The sequence below is a fragment of the Nasonia vitripennis genome, chromosome 2, assembly GCF_009193385.2.
Source record: "Nasonia vitripennis strain AsymCx chromosome 2, Nvit_psr_1.1, whole genome shotgun sequence".
NCBI lineage: Eukaryota > Metazoa > Arthropoda > Insecta > Hymenoptera > Pteromalidae > Nasonia > Nasonia vitripennis.
In genome coordinates, this window is record NC_045758.1 from 2,188,429 (window position 1) to 2,203,625 (window position 15,197).

Below are 15,197 nucleotides of genomic sequence, written 5' to 3' on the forward strand. Positions count from 1 at the left end.
TTAAGACTCTTCGTTGAGAGACGATAAAATTAATTAACGATTTACCACGTGATGTATGGATAGTAGATAACAAAAAAAATTTTGATCTATAACATAGGTATTTGCCACAATATTTAATATGTGAATGATTATATATATAAATAGTATATATAGAAAGAAAGAGAGTACGATATAATATCATGAAATTATTATTCTTTGTTACTTCTTTATAATTAAAACGAATAAAAAAGCTATTGAATAAAAAAAAACATAACACGCATAGGCTTCTTTGACGGCTTCTCTCCGAACACGCACGGTGTGTCTCGCGGGCTCGCACACACTATATTAATAATCGTCGGCGGCGGGAAAAATTTGAACGAAAGCTTGCAAGCTCGACCCGCCGCCGAAGTGTATACCCAAAAACTCATCATCTACGTTGTGCATATTGTGCCGGCCTTTTATTTTTCATTCCTCTCGTTTTATACGATACTTTTTCTCTTTTCACTGGCAAGGACAGGCGAGCGGCGCGCGCGCGCGGCGATGATGAAACGTCCCGCGCGCGATATCGGCACGCTTGTCCTTGAAATTGGAGAACGTGACTTTTTTTTTATTTATTGCATGTCTCTCTACTCTTACGTATACTCAGATTTTACTTTTCTTCTCTCTGTTATTCGATGTGTTTTACATTACGTTTATGCAGCTTCTGTTCTAATTTTTACGACTACTATGTGTGTGCTATTCCATGCTGTACACAGTTTCATTAGCTCGAGAGAAACGCGCAACACACAAGCACATACCCTATAACTATATACTCGCGTAATATTCGAGAGACACGCTAGCGATTTTTCAGCAGGGATATGGCGGAGGCGGTGGTGCTGGTGAGCCGGTAAATTCCGAGCAGCTCACGATCCGGCTCGCGGTGACTCGTTCCATTCCATGCGCAGGCATAAAGCGACGTTCGAGAGAAAAGAAGAAGAAGAAAAAGGGAAAAAAGCGATTCGCCGACTAGGCGTAATCCGAGTTACGCGCAGTATTCACGCGACTACACGTACAGTCTTGGCATTGCTCGGCGGTATCGTGCTGCTGATGGGGATCGTTTATTTGCCGATTTTCTTCGAATATGCGTAGAGACTTGTATTTTTAGTGCGTTTTGCAGTAATTAGTCTTGGTCTTCGTACTCGTTTCTGTTTTTTTACATTTTTATTTCTTTAAATGTTTTACCTTCCAAATTTAATATTTACGGTTGCATCGATTTTAGACACGTCTTTGCAAACTTGTCATGCAATTCACTGTGCTGCTGTGCGACGGCGTTGCTCATTACTTTCCAAACGAGATGTGGCTGCATACATTTATTCACACGACAATGTATACTTTATCTCGCATTTCAGATACAGAACAATGGCCGAATGTGAGACTGAAGAGACGTTCTACACTATGTCTGTGTGTATACAACACTTTTAGTTGAAGCTGCGAAAGCAAACATGCTATAATTAGCAGCATATGCTCTACTTGTGCTGTTTGACACGATTGGCTTTCAATTCTGTTTTTATTTTCTGGAGCTATACATATTTGCACGAAATCTTATGACATGATAAAAAAAAAACGTTAAAGATCATCAATCATCATCTTCATCGCACGACAACTCTAAAAAGACACGATCGCCCGACTGGTCACTCCGTGCGAAGCGGGAGTACATTAAAGCGAGAGACTATTATATGGAGTACCCGAAAGGAGTAAGAACAAAAAACCCTGATTCTCAATATGATTAGACATCTTTTCTTAGAGTTTAGTGGAATTATCGTTCTCGTATAGTTGATGTGGCAGAGAACCGCGTTTCTGTGATCTATTGTGATGCTTCACATGAATTCAGACAAAAGTCTATACTGTATGATTGCAGAGTCAAAGTAAGCTATACACGATGTATACAAGTCTAAATCTCTCGCGCAAATTATTTTGATATCGCTCTCTAACAAAAAAAAATCCTTTTTTTCGGTGGGAAGATTGAGGACCGACTATAATTTTTCAGAAAATATAATATATCGATGTGAGAAGTTGAGGATATGGTTAGGTAGTTTAGCGCGCCTGTATAAACGGCTACGAGAAATAATGATGAAAAGTATAAAAAAGAAACTATATTTGAAAAAAAAGAAAGAATGAGTTATATATTTTTTTTACCTCGAAAGGACTAGGTTCTAACGGCGCTAAGTGTGTGCTGCGTTATATACGTGTACATAAAAATAAAATATCGAGAACACAAATTATTGCAAGTACATAATATATATCTAATATATATAAACGTGAATTGTAAAACTTCTATATTTTACGTCGCTCTGAAGACCTTTGGCATTATATAACGATTTTACCATGTGTATAGGTATTACGATGGATTTTATATTCTAAAGTACGGTATACTTATAAAAACAACGTACACACATACAGCATTACTCACAAGTGTAGAATTTGTAAAAGTAGGTACGTTTAGACACAATATGTATAGTCATATCTTCGACTGTCGATATATCGATGTGCAGCAGACGCGTTTGATGTTGTTGGGGAAATGGAGATGATTTTCGACAAAACTATACGTCATTCCGATGTCAATAAACGTACTTATATATAGCTACAAAAGACGGGTCATCAACGTCGATCGTTTTGTTCAGAAAACTGCATAATTTTTTTCCTCAAACGAGCTCTAAATGTTTTACGAGAATCTACTGTGTCGTGAATTTTGTTGAAAAAACTTTTGTGCCAAATCTTAGTATATTGTGTCACTCAATTACGTCACTGGGACAAAGCAACGAGGCTATATATTCTTCGATAATACCGACGGGACGCAGATTACGAAACGCATATGATTGAGGTATAGGTACATTATTGGAAAACGGATTAGAAAAACGCGCTCGTATGGAGGGAATCTAAGTAAAATACCTTTTTTCACGAATTTTAATACTGAGACGAGACGTATACCCTAGTCGCTCGTAGGTATTCTACGTAGTCCAAAAAGATGATAAGACACGTATAAAAATACAAACATCATTTATTAAGTACCTAGCTCGTAAGGAAGCGCGAAACACACACAAAAGATTAATAATATATATATATATATATATATATATATATATATATATATATATATATATATATATATATATATATATATATATATATATATATATATATGTATATAGAAAGGTAGCATACAACACATCAGCAGCAGAATAATCATGTATATTATTATATAACGCTTAGATTATTACAGATAAACAGCATGTTGGTAAAGGGATAATAGATTAGACGTAATTTTCTACGAGAAGATTTTTCGCGAACCGAGTGTGTATTTTTTTAGGTGATATAACCCGACGACGACGTCGACAGAGAGACGCGATAAGCCACCAGCATTACGCGCGATCGTTATACTTTTCATTGATGTGACTTATTAACCGGTTAACCAAACGCGGCCCAAAAATGAAGGAGAAAAATTAAGAGCCGATACGTACAACATACAATAAACAAAACGTGTATAACTTACCCACACTCGCGTACTCGAAGGTTGCAATTATTCAAAAAGCAATGATTCTTTGAAATTTATCATCAACGCGCTGAGACCTCACACGTAGAGAGAGAAGAAAAAACTGCTTTTTCGTAATATTATATAGACCCGTTTTCTAAAATAGCGTATACAGTATATGAACAGCAGATTTCGATTCTAGGTGCAGCTTATCCATTACTTTGGCGACGCGATCTGGAGAATTTTTTGTAAATAAAAACGCACACACGCTGCAGTTTCAATAATATAAAAATTCAAGCAAAATATTTCAAAGAGACACAATATATAACTTTTATATGCTGCACTCGTGCGCAGCGTACGACTAAAAGAATCGAGCAATAACTTTTTTTAGCGCGTAGATCGAGTAGCCAAAAATCAGAGTCGTAATAGACGTTCTCTCGCTGAAAGGAAAAATAAAAAAAAAGCATAACGCTGCAGTAGCTTCTTCAACGCTGAAAATGCACCTTCGAGCTATATTAATAACGATGTATCGTATAATTGTACCGAGAGAGAGAGAGCTGAAACGCAGAGAATTAGCGATAAATATATAAAACCCAACCGAACATAACCGACGACGTGTGTACTGTACATGCGAATCGAAGAAAAATGATAGAGCAGCCTTCGATGCAGCGGTGCATATGCAACGTGCATGAATAATTGTGACGTGACAGGCTACTTTCAAGGTTCCGGCGAAGAAGCTGCATAACCGTTGGCCTTTGATAATCAATTGTTTGAAGAGCGTAAAATATCCGTTTGCTATTGTTTTTATGGACTCGCGCTTATCCACGCGCGCGCGCAAGCATAATTTACTTTGAAAGCTTGAACAATCAAATGTCGCATTTGATGCGTTTTTACGCAGGTTTTCTCTTATACCTACCATACTTTTTCATCATTTACATAATTTTCGCTTTCAGTGGAATATATTACATAAAATTCGTATGAATATTCGATTTTTGCCACACGCGGTATACGAGGCATACGTAAAGCGCATATAATCAAAATATGTACGAGCGATGTGACATTGGTATTTTTTTAAAGCGCAATCAAGCCAAAGGTATTTATAGTTTTGTAATTTAGCGCGTTGAATCAAAATGCTATCAATTTTTAAGAATCGCAATAACTAGAACGAGCAAACCCTCGCGAAGTCGTTTTGAAGGTACTATACGCAAAACGTTCGTAACTGGGTCAATATGTGTAAAAGAAAAATTATTATCCAGATACTATCGAGAAGCCAAGATTCGATATCGCACCAAATGTCTTCGCGACCTCGTCATCGATCGAAAGTAACGCTAAACAAATTTTCATTCTGCATCGACGCGTCGTTTTCGAAGAGCTCAATCTATACTCATCCTATGCAAACAGGAGACGCACGAGATATCATACACTGTATATACTCGTTAAAATAATGCAACGAGCTGAAGATGTTGAATGAAAAACGATAATCCTTCTGCCCAAAGAGGCAATATAACCGTATTACTCTGGAGAATAATAAAGTAAAAACTGGAGGAAAACGATGAAACATGCTTATAATATCGTCGCGAAGGCGCGAAAAAAAGAACTGTATACACTCTCTCGCGTATGTGTAGGATTCCTTTAGCTCTTGTGTCTGACTGGATGTGACGTGTTGTACGAATACTTTTCAATATGCGACTTTTTCCGCGCCGGTGTTTTTCCGTAGAGCTTGCAGTCGACTTTTTGAGAAAACGGTTTTGCGAAATCTCTGAAAAAATTATAACACACTTTACAATAACGATTCCCTCACAACAAAAGTATTAAGTAGCTGTAATTTCTAGGCGCCAAGTTTTGAATGTTAAACTATGGGCATAATTTGAATTCGATCACTCGCTGCGCGCCCGTACACTATATATTTTTCAGGGAAATGAGTAGTCGGGCTAAAGTGCGCGAATTGAAGCAAAAAAAAGTACATAAGAGAAGACGGGTTTCGATTATATTCTTGAATGTTACAGTCTGCGTAAGAAGAAGGTAAACGAAAGCCTACGTAACACATATACCTGTATTACCTCGTAATAAGAGTCTCTTTTGATTCGATGTCGTGTTACTGATCCTCTCGAATAAGCCCCTTGAACAAATCACTCAATATACTTCTCTTTTATATTTACTATGAATGTGACGTAACAACGTTCGATAATCGATGTTTTTAGCGTGTAAACTTAAACTTAAACTGGAGTATCACTATTTATTATTATACTGAAATAATTAATAACGTCGAACGTCTCAAATGCGCAGCTACACAATTGTACATGATCTTAAAGTTACGAGCGGCGACGAAAAGATTTTCAAGTAATCTCAGTCGCCGTTTTAGTAAGTGAAAAAAAAATACTATAGCGTATAATTAAGTCAAGAGAGAACATTCGAACTATATTCGATTGGCCATTATTAGATGCAACAAAATTTCGATCACGCGCATTTGTACATTATTATTTGTATGATTATTATCACTACTATCCTTGTTACCTTTTTCACTCAAGCTTGACCCTCCTGATTCACACACAATTGAACTGAATTACGAATCGAAGATTTATGCTTTTGTCAAAAGGACTTTGTAAATATAAGTGCACTGTATAAATTCCAAGTTTTTATAGAATTATTAGAACGTAAGATTACGCATTATCATATAGTTTGTATAATCTAATTTTTAGCATTGATGAAAGAATTTAACGAAGTTCTAGACTTCCTTTAATACACTATATGAATAACTTTTCTAAAATATATTACTTAAAGATATATGAATATTACAAGAAAACTAGTTTTTTATCGGTAGCGTATGAAATGTTTGTAAAACTAATTTGAACTAAAGTTTGTAGAGGCAAAGTTATTCTCAAAGAAATTGTTAAGTTTATAAACTATATTATCATTATAATAAGATATAGAAAGTATAAGTTTCATAAATATGCGATCCAAATTATATTTGTCTAATTTTCTAACGGTATCGTACACATTTTTTAACCACGTCAGACTAAGTTAAATTGACTTTTTAATAATGACTTTAAGAGGGTTAAACTTACTTTATAACACTCGTCTACGTATTTCGCGTCTCATGACAATGTATTACCAAGATCTAAATCGTGTTTCTCTCCTTTGAGGACTATAATATCTGAAAATCGTTACTATATAGCAAACTATATCTCTTCGCGTCGACGATTACATCACTAGAATTGGCTTAAAGAGGCAAAACTTTACGTTACGATCCTCGCAATCACAGTTATATTCGCACCAATATGAATGAAACGAAAAAAGTTCGAAAGATTCACCGAATTTTACGATACTCTCTATACTGTAGATGACGATGAGGCGGAGAACGGATCCGATTATATTCATATTGTTCTTCGAGCTGTATACTGATTCGTAATACAAAAAAAAACGCATAATGTATACATTATGGACGCGGCGACAATAATGGCGTTAAGACGTCCGTGATTAATATACTGAAAAAACATCTGCATATCAAAGCGCGCAGAGCTATTTAAATGGCATACGGTGTATACAGTGGGAGCTGAAGTTGATCCGATTAGCTGCATTTTCGATGGGTATATGCGATAAAAAATAAAACTCGTCAAAAAATTATTGCGATACATTTGCCGGATAAATATTGTGTCAACAATCGATTGGAAAATTGTAATATTCGACAATGCCGTTGGTCAACACAAGCCGCAATCGTCGGATAGCCGTCGCGCTTCCACTGTTGCGAAATACACAAAAGAAAATGAACAAAAAAAAATGAGAGTGCGGGAGAAAGAGAAAATAAATCTTCAAAGAGTTTTGGCCTAATCTATGTGTCACATCGATGTGTTACCTATATCTTTATCTACTTACGTCACCGTCAATCTACGTAATATTTAATACAATATAATCGTGCGACAGACAGTTGAGTTATATCCAGTTGTATCGAGAAAATAAAAACAAGACACATTTACACAAACACTAAACTGTGTATCTCACCTTGCAACGCGACTATCTTGCGTGCATATTAAATACTTACTATAAACAGTGTAAGCGCGCGAAGATAGTTACATCTACAAAAGACGCGCGTATAATACATACTTTACACACACATAATAAATTTTTAACGGAGAAAATCATGCGCTAACTCTCCTGTATAACACACTGATATACTGTCGACTGCGATAACAGAATACACGCTGCTTCGATGTATTATTATCAATAGCGTTATTAAAAAATATCGTTCAAAGTCCACATGTGTACTATGATCAATTCATGTTATTGATTTACTCTCCAACGGATATAGGTGCTACATTTTTCAGATTTCGAAGATTAATCGCTTTGACAAATTTTCTCAACGAATTTGCTGGACCAGTCACGAAGCCCTGACTCCGTTGAGTTATCTGAATACAGGACACAAGCAAATTTATCATCTGTGAACGAATAACTTCGTCGCCCTCGGAGCATACACTCGAAGATAAAAACAAACTATGCGCATCACAGATGCAAACGAAAAGTAATGAACAAATCATCGCTGTTGCTGTAAGTATATGATCAACTACAAGATTCGTCAGTAAAATGAAATACGAGACTTATGATTGCCATGATTACTATATCAGTATATTTAGTTGCGTTGCCGTAGAAAGTAAACCCAACCATCAATTGGACATTAAAGCTCTTTTCATTAATTATTGTAAAAGAATAAGTGTAGATGCGAGACCGTTCAACGGTAATTATATAAAAGAAAAATAATATTGCAATTATACTTTATATTTCTACTACGTATACCTTATATACATACATACATACATACATACATACATATATATATATATATATATATATATATATATATATATATATATATATATATCTTAGTGAGAAACGGAAATTTTTTCCATCCCGTTGAGAAAAACAAGCAAAATATGAAGAAAAAAATTGAATATATATATATGAAGTGAATAAATATGTATATCTATACACATGTGTATAATAGTCTATAATTTTTCATATTGTTGTACGAAATTTTTAAGTTTATATTAAAATGTTTTGTGCATTCATAAAGGAGTATTAAACGTTTGTCTTTCATTGATAGTATACTCCGCAATACAAATCCTTTTACAGCTTTATGCATATCACGCATCATTAGTTACAAATAAAATCCTCGAAAAATCTTCTAAAGAACTTTCAAAGGAACTATAAATTAAAAGCTGTACTGCATTGGTCATATGTCAATGTTATCATTTTATTTCTTAATTAAACGTTACATCTTACAAAATGTAATACGAACTTTAAGATCAAGGCTAAATTTGCGCCACATTTAAGAGAATGAAAATATAGAAATGTTTTCGTTGATTTTACTGCTATACATTTTTTATGTATACTTTTTTCACGGATTATTAACAGTGTTGGAAATTGGGGATTACTGGCTTGACAGTTTACATTTATTTCTCAATCGCTACTGCAGTCATCATCTTACTACAGCCACGAAGATCCGCAGTGAATTCGTATTATTTTCACAAGTTTCTTTTTTACAATAAATAAATATTTGCTTCCGTTAACGATATCTTTCAGATATTATTGTAGATTTTGTACAAATAATTTTCATAATTGTCTACAACATTTGCGGACTTTAACATTCCCGTATAATAAAAATCATATATTCATATTCATCATAAAGCTTGTCATGTCAACGGAAGATCTGATTTTTTTTTTAATAACTACACATTTTTCTTATAAAAAAGTTCACCTTAGACAATTAACACACGATTTCCTTTTAATTTATTCAAATGCTTGATTTCTCTTAATTTAAATGTAACGAATCTACACATAATTACTGAAAGACACTATGTAAAACAAAAGTTTTAAAATGAATGAAAGATTATAGTGAATATTCGTAAAACTAGGCGACGCATTCGGAATATTATTCTAAAAGGTTAAAATTAGTGCTTGAACTATTTTTTTACGTTCTATTTACATAAACTTGCGCTACTAATATCGCACGGTAGAGAACGTAATCTATTCAGTATATGCAATACTTATTTTTTCTTTCGTTTTCTTATATAAAAAGTGTTTTTTTTTATTCACGAGTCAAGCCGAAATTAACATAAAAATACTCAAATTTTGTCCAATGTCATAAATTTTGTTATAAATTCCTACATAAATAATTTTTTATTAAAAAAGTGACAATGTAATGACAAGTACAGACTATTTTGGTGAAATTCATGAAGATCAGATTTATTACCTTGTGATGCGACAAAAGCTATTATTATAAACTATATTATTCCTCTACACAAACCGGTTAAACTTAAAAATAATGGACTTGATTTATACTTCGTGTTTGCATCGATGAAGATGCATTAGATTTTAGTGCTTTTTAAAACATTATCTTATATCATTTGAAAATATTTCTACTTTTTTGCGAAGTAAATTACATTAGAGTTCATATTATCTGTATACGAAATAAAATAAATTCAAAGAAAATGTCACCCATTCTAAAAAAATAGTCTCGAATGCTTGAAAGTCTGACATCGTCAAGCTCCATGAACCTGACACAACGTGCCTGTATGGGTTCCTCTATGAATCTAACTCGGAAGATATTCTTATCTCACAATAGTTTTCTCTCACTGCGCCTTGTTATCGTGGAATTTGAGATAGTGAATCTTTAGTGCTCGCAAATTAGGATACTTAACTTTGCACTTGGGACAAGCTGTGCTCTGACAGTTCTTTATAGTATAATTCGTCAGATCCGTCTCAGTCCAGAGAGTACTCTTGTCTGCCCCTGATTGGTAGATGGGCTTGTGCATGGCTAGCATATGCTTGGTCATTGCGGCCCTGGAGAACACGTGTCGGTCGCACAACAGACAGTTGAATATCATGCTCGAATGCGTCGTTTCGTGGTTCTTCAACGAACTAAGGCTGCTGAAAACTAGCTTGCAACCGGGCGCATAGCACGGGAACGAGGCTCCCTTGGTCTTGTGCTTATGGGCGAAGTGCTGCTTCAGATTCGAAATTCCAGGGAATTGTTTGCCACATAGGTTACAGGCGACGAGACCTTGGTTGCTGGCGACCGGTACGCAATCCTTCTGCTGCGGGGCCGGACTTTTACTGGAAACAGCGGATTGCTTGTGCGCAAGCTGCTTGTGCTGGTAGAGTACACTCATATTCGGGAATATCATATTGCAAATGTGGCAAGTAACCGGTCTTTTCTTTAAAAGTTGCCCATGAGCGCCATGTGTTGGTAGATTGGAGTAATCCATCTCGGGAGGCTCGTCTTTGATTTCAGGCATAGGATCCGGCGGTGGATGATGCACCAGTGCTGTCGTCGTTATTTTCTTTGATGCTTGCATCTGTGAACGCGTTGCGCTCTGATGACAAGGCGAAGCCTTGTGTCGCCGGAGTGAAGCTTCGGTGGCGAAGCTCTTTTGGCAAGCGTGACAGTAATGACGTCGAGTTTGCAGTGAATGCAAGTTCATCATGGTGCTAGCAGGTAAGACCTTGTGTAGTTTTTTATGACGCAAGAAGAGCTTACGATTGCTGTAGTACTTACCGCAAACGTCGCAACAAAAAGTCTTTTTAGGGACTTCAGAAACTGGAACTCTATTATTTATCGGTCCACCGAGTATGGGATTCTGAGCATGCCACTTCATATGATTCTCTAATTCTTCTTCGTCTGGGAACTTGTTAGTGCAGAGTTCGCACTGCAGATCTGTAGTGAAGGTTTTCTCGGGTTTATTGCGAGCACAGTGCACGTCCCAAAGATGTTTCCTCAGCATCTCCACGTCAGCAAAGCGGTCGTCACAAACCTGGCATTGCAAACTCGCGAGGGCACTCAGCTGCTTCTGAGATGGATTGTTGGGAAAAGACTTTCTAGCCTTGGCTGGCTTTGGTATAGCCGAAGTCATCGTGTAGCCAGGAGAACTCATAGCCTTCTCGTTGAGACTAGCGTTTTGGTCGACTTTCAATCGGTAGTTGGAACGCAAATGCCAACCACGATGAGTCTTAAGAGACTGTTCCTCGCGGAAGCTTTTACCGCAGATGTCACAAGCGTAACCACGCGCTGTTACGATAGGTAATGCACGGCGGGGAGCCGGTGGAGCTGACTGTCGCATAGCACTGGATTGCGGACGTTCGTAAGGACTCTCTTTGTGGACATTTTGACAATGAAGAATGAGATTTCCTTGGTAGGTAAAGGTCTTCGGGCACTTCGGACACTGCATCAAGGGTTTGCCAGTGGCAGCAGAAAACTGGGGTGTCGGTACGACCTAAAAACAAATATTCGAATTACATTCTTCCACGAACTATGGTATTAATATAATATTAATATAATAATGTATATTTTGTATTAACCTGTGGTGGCGTTTGCGACTGACGCTGTAATTGAGATGGATGCATTCCGTGAGTCGACAATACATGCTCGTCGTGAGCTTGGGATGACTTGAAACGTCGCTTACAAACGTCGCAGCTCCAGCGGCGCTTCATGTTCTTAATATGCAAATTCCTCTCGTGTCTTTTCAGATTCGCATAGTTAGAAAAGTTTTTACCGCACGGGTAACAATGATGGAATTTTCCTCCTGGATCAGACGTAGCCGACATAGAAGACTCATTCATACTGCTCTGCGAGTTGTACTCGATGCATGAGCTATTGGCGTTCTGCTCGACCGCGTCATCAATACCGTGCTCCTTCATGTGAATCTCAAGAGCTCCGGAGCTGCTAAACATGCTACGACATATGACGCACGAGTAGATCTTTACCTTAAGGTGGAGATTGCGATGCTCCGTGAGTTCAAGTTTTGTAGCGAATCTTTCGCTACAAAGAGCGCAATTAAATGGCTTTTCAATGGCATTCAAAGGATCCTCGGAAGCTTTCGTGTCGCTCAACTTCGGGCTGTCGTTCTCCTGTTGTTGCTGTTGCTGCTCACTCGCGACTTCATTGGCCGTTTCTTTGTCCTTTGAAAAAACGCGATGCGTCTCGTGATGTGTGAGATATTCATCGGCTGTGGGGAATCTTTCGTGGCATGTAAAGCAAGTGATCTCACGCTTCTTGTGATCGCTGAACACGTGCGAATAGAACTTTTTGTACACAAGGTAGGTCATGCTACAGTGAGCACATCTGTAGGATGTGCGAATATTTTCTGCCAGAGAAGAGCATAGTTCGCGATGCTTGAACATGTTAGGCTTGTACCTGTAGATCATACCACACAGGTCACATGTGTGATTGTGGGCTGGATCACCATTCATGTATGGTCCTGCAATTTTGTTAGTAATGGAACGTTTTGAAGGCGAAGACTCCGCTGTAGGAGCTAGTGAAGGCGACGCAATAGGATTTGACTTTGGCGGCGACCTCACAGGTTGTTGGGCTAGCTGCTTGTGTTGCTTATCAGCATGCATGGCTAAGTGCGTTAACAATTCACTTCGATTAGCAAAAGGTCGAAGACACATGTTACATGTAAAGTACTTTTCATTGCCTCCTTTAGGCACTACAAGAGCAATTTTCATAGCACATTCAAAAGATGCACCGCAATGAAGTTTGTACATTGATCTGTCAGAGAACTCAGTAAGGCAAGCAATGCAAGTGTATGGACGTAAATCTGGCATATGCTGTCTGATATGATTTAAAGTGTGTCTTCTATCAAAGAAAGTTTGTTTGCACGAGTAGCAAGAGAAAGTTTTCAACTGGCCAATAATGTTCTTTTGAATTGGTGTTAGAGGATCAGTTTTTATCATCTGCTCAAATTCCGCGTCTTCAGGATTACTTTCTTGCTGAATCTCTGCCAAAAGTTCCACGTTATCGGGATGCTCAGAGAGTTTTGATTTTTGCTTGTTCACTGATGGTTGATTAACAACTTTGACGGTTTCATTTGATCCTAAACTATTGACAATGCCATGGTATCGAGACATATGTTGCATGAATGAGTGTTTTGAATGCAAGTAAATTTTACAATGCACACATTTTTTCTTGAATAGCTTGGCTCCTCTAAAGTGTGTATGAGGTCCACGTCGATATTTCTTTCTTGTTGCAAACCTTCTTGCGCCAAATTTTTGTGTAGAATCTGCTTCCATTATTCTGTCAGTGTTCACATTATTGGCTGCCACTGCCATTGGGTTGATTAGTAGTTCTCCACTATTTACTGACTCTACATCCACGTTGCAATCATCTTCATCTTCTGTATCTAAAGGTTCAGTTTTGATTTGTATCTCTGGAATCATCGCCCTATCCATCTCACTAATTTTTGAGGATTTCTCCAGTTCCGGACCAGTGGTAAGTGTAGGATTAGTTTCGGAGTCAACATCCATACCATTTTGTACAGCATGATTAGTCTAAAAAGGAATACAAGAACATTAATGCAAAGCAAAATATGATTTACATTAGAAGAAATCATGAATTCAAGAGAACTCACAGCACTAGATTCATTTTGTGCATTATTTGGAGCAGCTTCATCCATTGGCTCTTCTTTTATGGTCACCGTTGGCTAAAATATTATTGATAAACTTAGGTAATGAAAAATTGCAAAGCGATATGGGAACCATTACTCAGTATGCAATAATAAGGCGTATTCAATTAAAATTTAATATCATGCAACATACCACAGCTGTCGTGTTCTGCTTTGACATCAGCCATTGTTGGAGTTTTTCCTGGGAGCGCAGACAGGTATCCTTGTACGAGTGCCAGTGGTTGATATTTTTGATGCAAGTATTGCATACTAGTGTCGGCAATTTGTCATTAGAAGAAACCTAGAGTGAAAACAAAAACTTTGATGAGATGAATAACGACCAGAGAGATATACAATAACAACAACAATAACAATTGACAGAGCGGCACAGTTGCTCAATTGCTTCAAAACCACCAAGGTTCGATAAGCGACGGAAAACCGGTCACCGAAGCATCAAAAGATCAACGAGTCGAGAAGAAAAAAGTCATCGTCCAATTCGGCGGCATTACCCTCGGCGTAACCTCTCGCCCAGGGACCTAACCTTAAAGCCCGCCAATGCGGCGTTCGGCCACAACAAAAAAACAATCCCACTGTTGATAGACAACGATGCATCGCGATCCCCGTAAATGAACAAAGGACAAACCTGTATAGACAGACAAGCGCGTATTTTCTCAGCGAAGGGCACGGAGACGTGCGGCACGCCAAATATCGAAGACCTCGTTTGCTCGGTGGTCAGGCAGAGGCGGCAGGCATTTTCCAAGCCAGCAGTGATCTCGACGACGTCCTCCATCGCGTCTTTTGTCTGTGTTAATATAATCGGGCTACTGGCTGCTGCTGCTGCTGCTAATACTTCCGTGCGACGGAGCCGACATTCGGGTAGCTGCTGCGGTGACCGATGCCGCCAGTATTATCTACATCTCCGAACAATAGCCAGACCCGGATAGACAGTTCGAGTGGTTTCACGCGTTCCCCAGCGCTGTGCTTCAGTATCAGGACTGTTTTGCAAGTTCGTTACCACATGATGCGGAACGGCGGCAAAGGAGATAGAGATTCGCATTTCGCAGCCGAGCGCCGAACGCGGAGGATTTTAGAACTAAAAGACGACTTGTCTAGTCAAAACTGCGACTTTTGTTCATTGTCTTTGTTTCGGTTTTTCATTCGTTGTTGTTGACTATACCGGTCGGATATCGTTTAGGAAAATCATTTAGTGAGATTAGTAGGATTATCGAGTTGCATAGGCTGCATAGCGGAAAGAAAGTTTTATCGACGTCGAAGTC

General features: G+C 37.8%; 1 protein-coding gene across 1 annotated transcript; it reads right to left on the reverse strand.

The window, feature by feature from the left end:
• Positions 1–8,711: 8,711 nt before the first annotated feature.
• On the reverse strand, positions 8,712–14,922 carry LOC100679111 (zinc finger protein Xfin). The gene is made up of 5 exons (XM_003427077.3): positions 14,564–14,922; positions 14,075–14,221; positions 13,888–13,959; positions 11,837–13,807; positions 8,712–11,751 (listed from the first exon to the last, which is right to left on the reverse strand). The coding sequence occupies exons 1-5, from the start codon at positions 14,708–14,710 to the stop codon at positions 10,111–10,113; spliced, it is 3,978 nt and encodes a 1,325-aa protein (XP_003427125.1). The 5' UTR covers positions 14,711–14,922; the 3' UTR covers positions 8,712–10,110.
• Positions 14,923–15,197: the final 275 nt, after the last annotated feature.

Bases quoted from the DNA above. Each gene is read 5' to 3' on its own strand.
- LOC100679111 (XM_003427077.3), bottom strand. From the start codon at position 14,710: ATGGAGGACGTCGTCGAGATCACTGCTGGCTTGGAAAATGCCTGCCGC. The intron at 13,960-14,074 runs GTATGTTGCATG...ATAATATTTTAG, and splicing joins AGCAGAACACGACAGCTGTG to CCAACGGTGACCATAAAAGA. The intron at 13,808-13,887 runs GTGAGTTCTCTT...ATTCCTTTTTAG, and splicing joins CACAAAATGAATCTAGTGCT to ACTAATCATGCTGTACAAAA.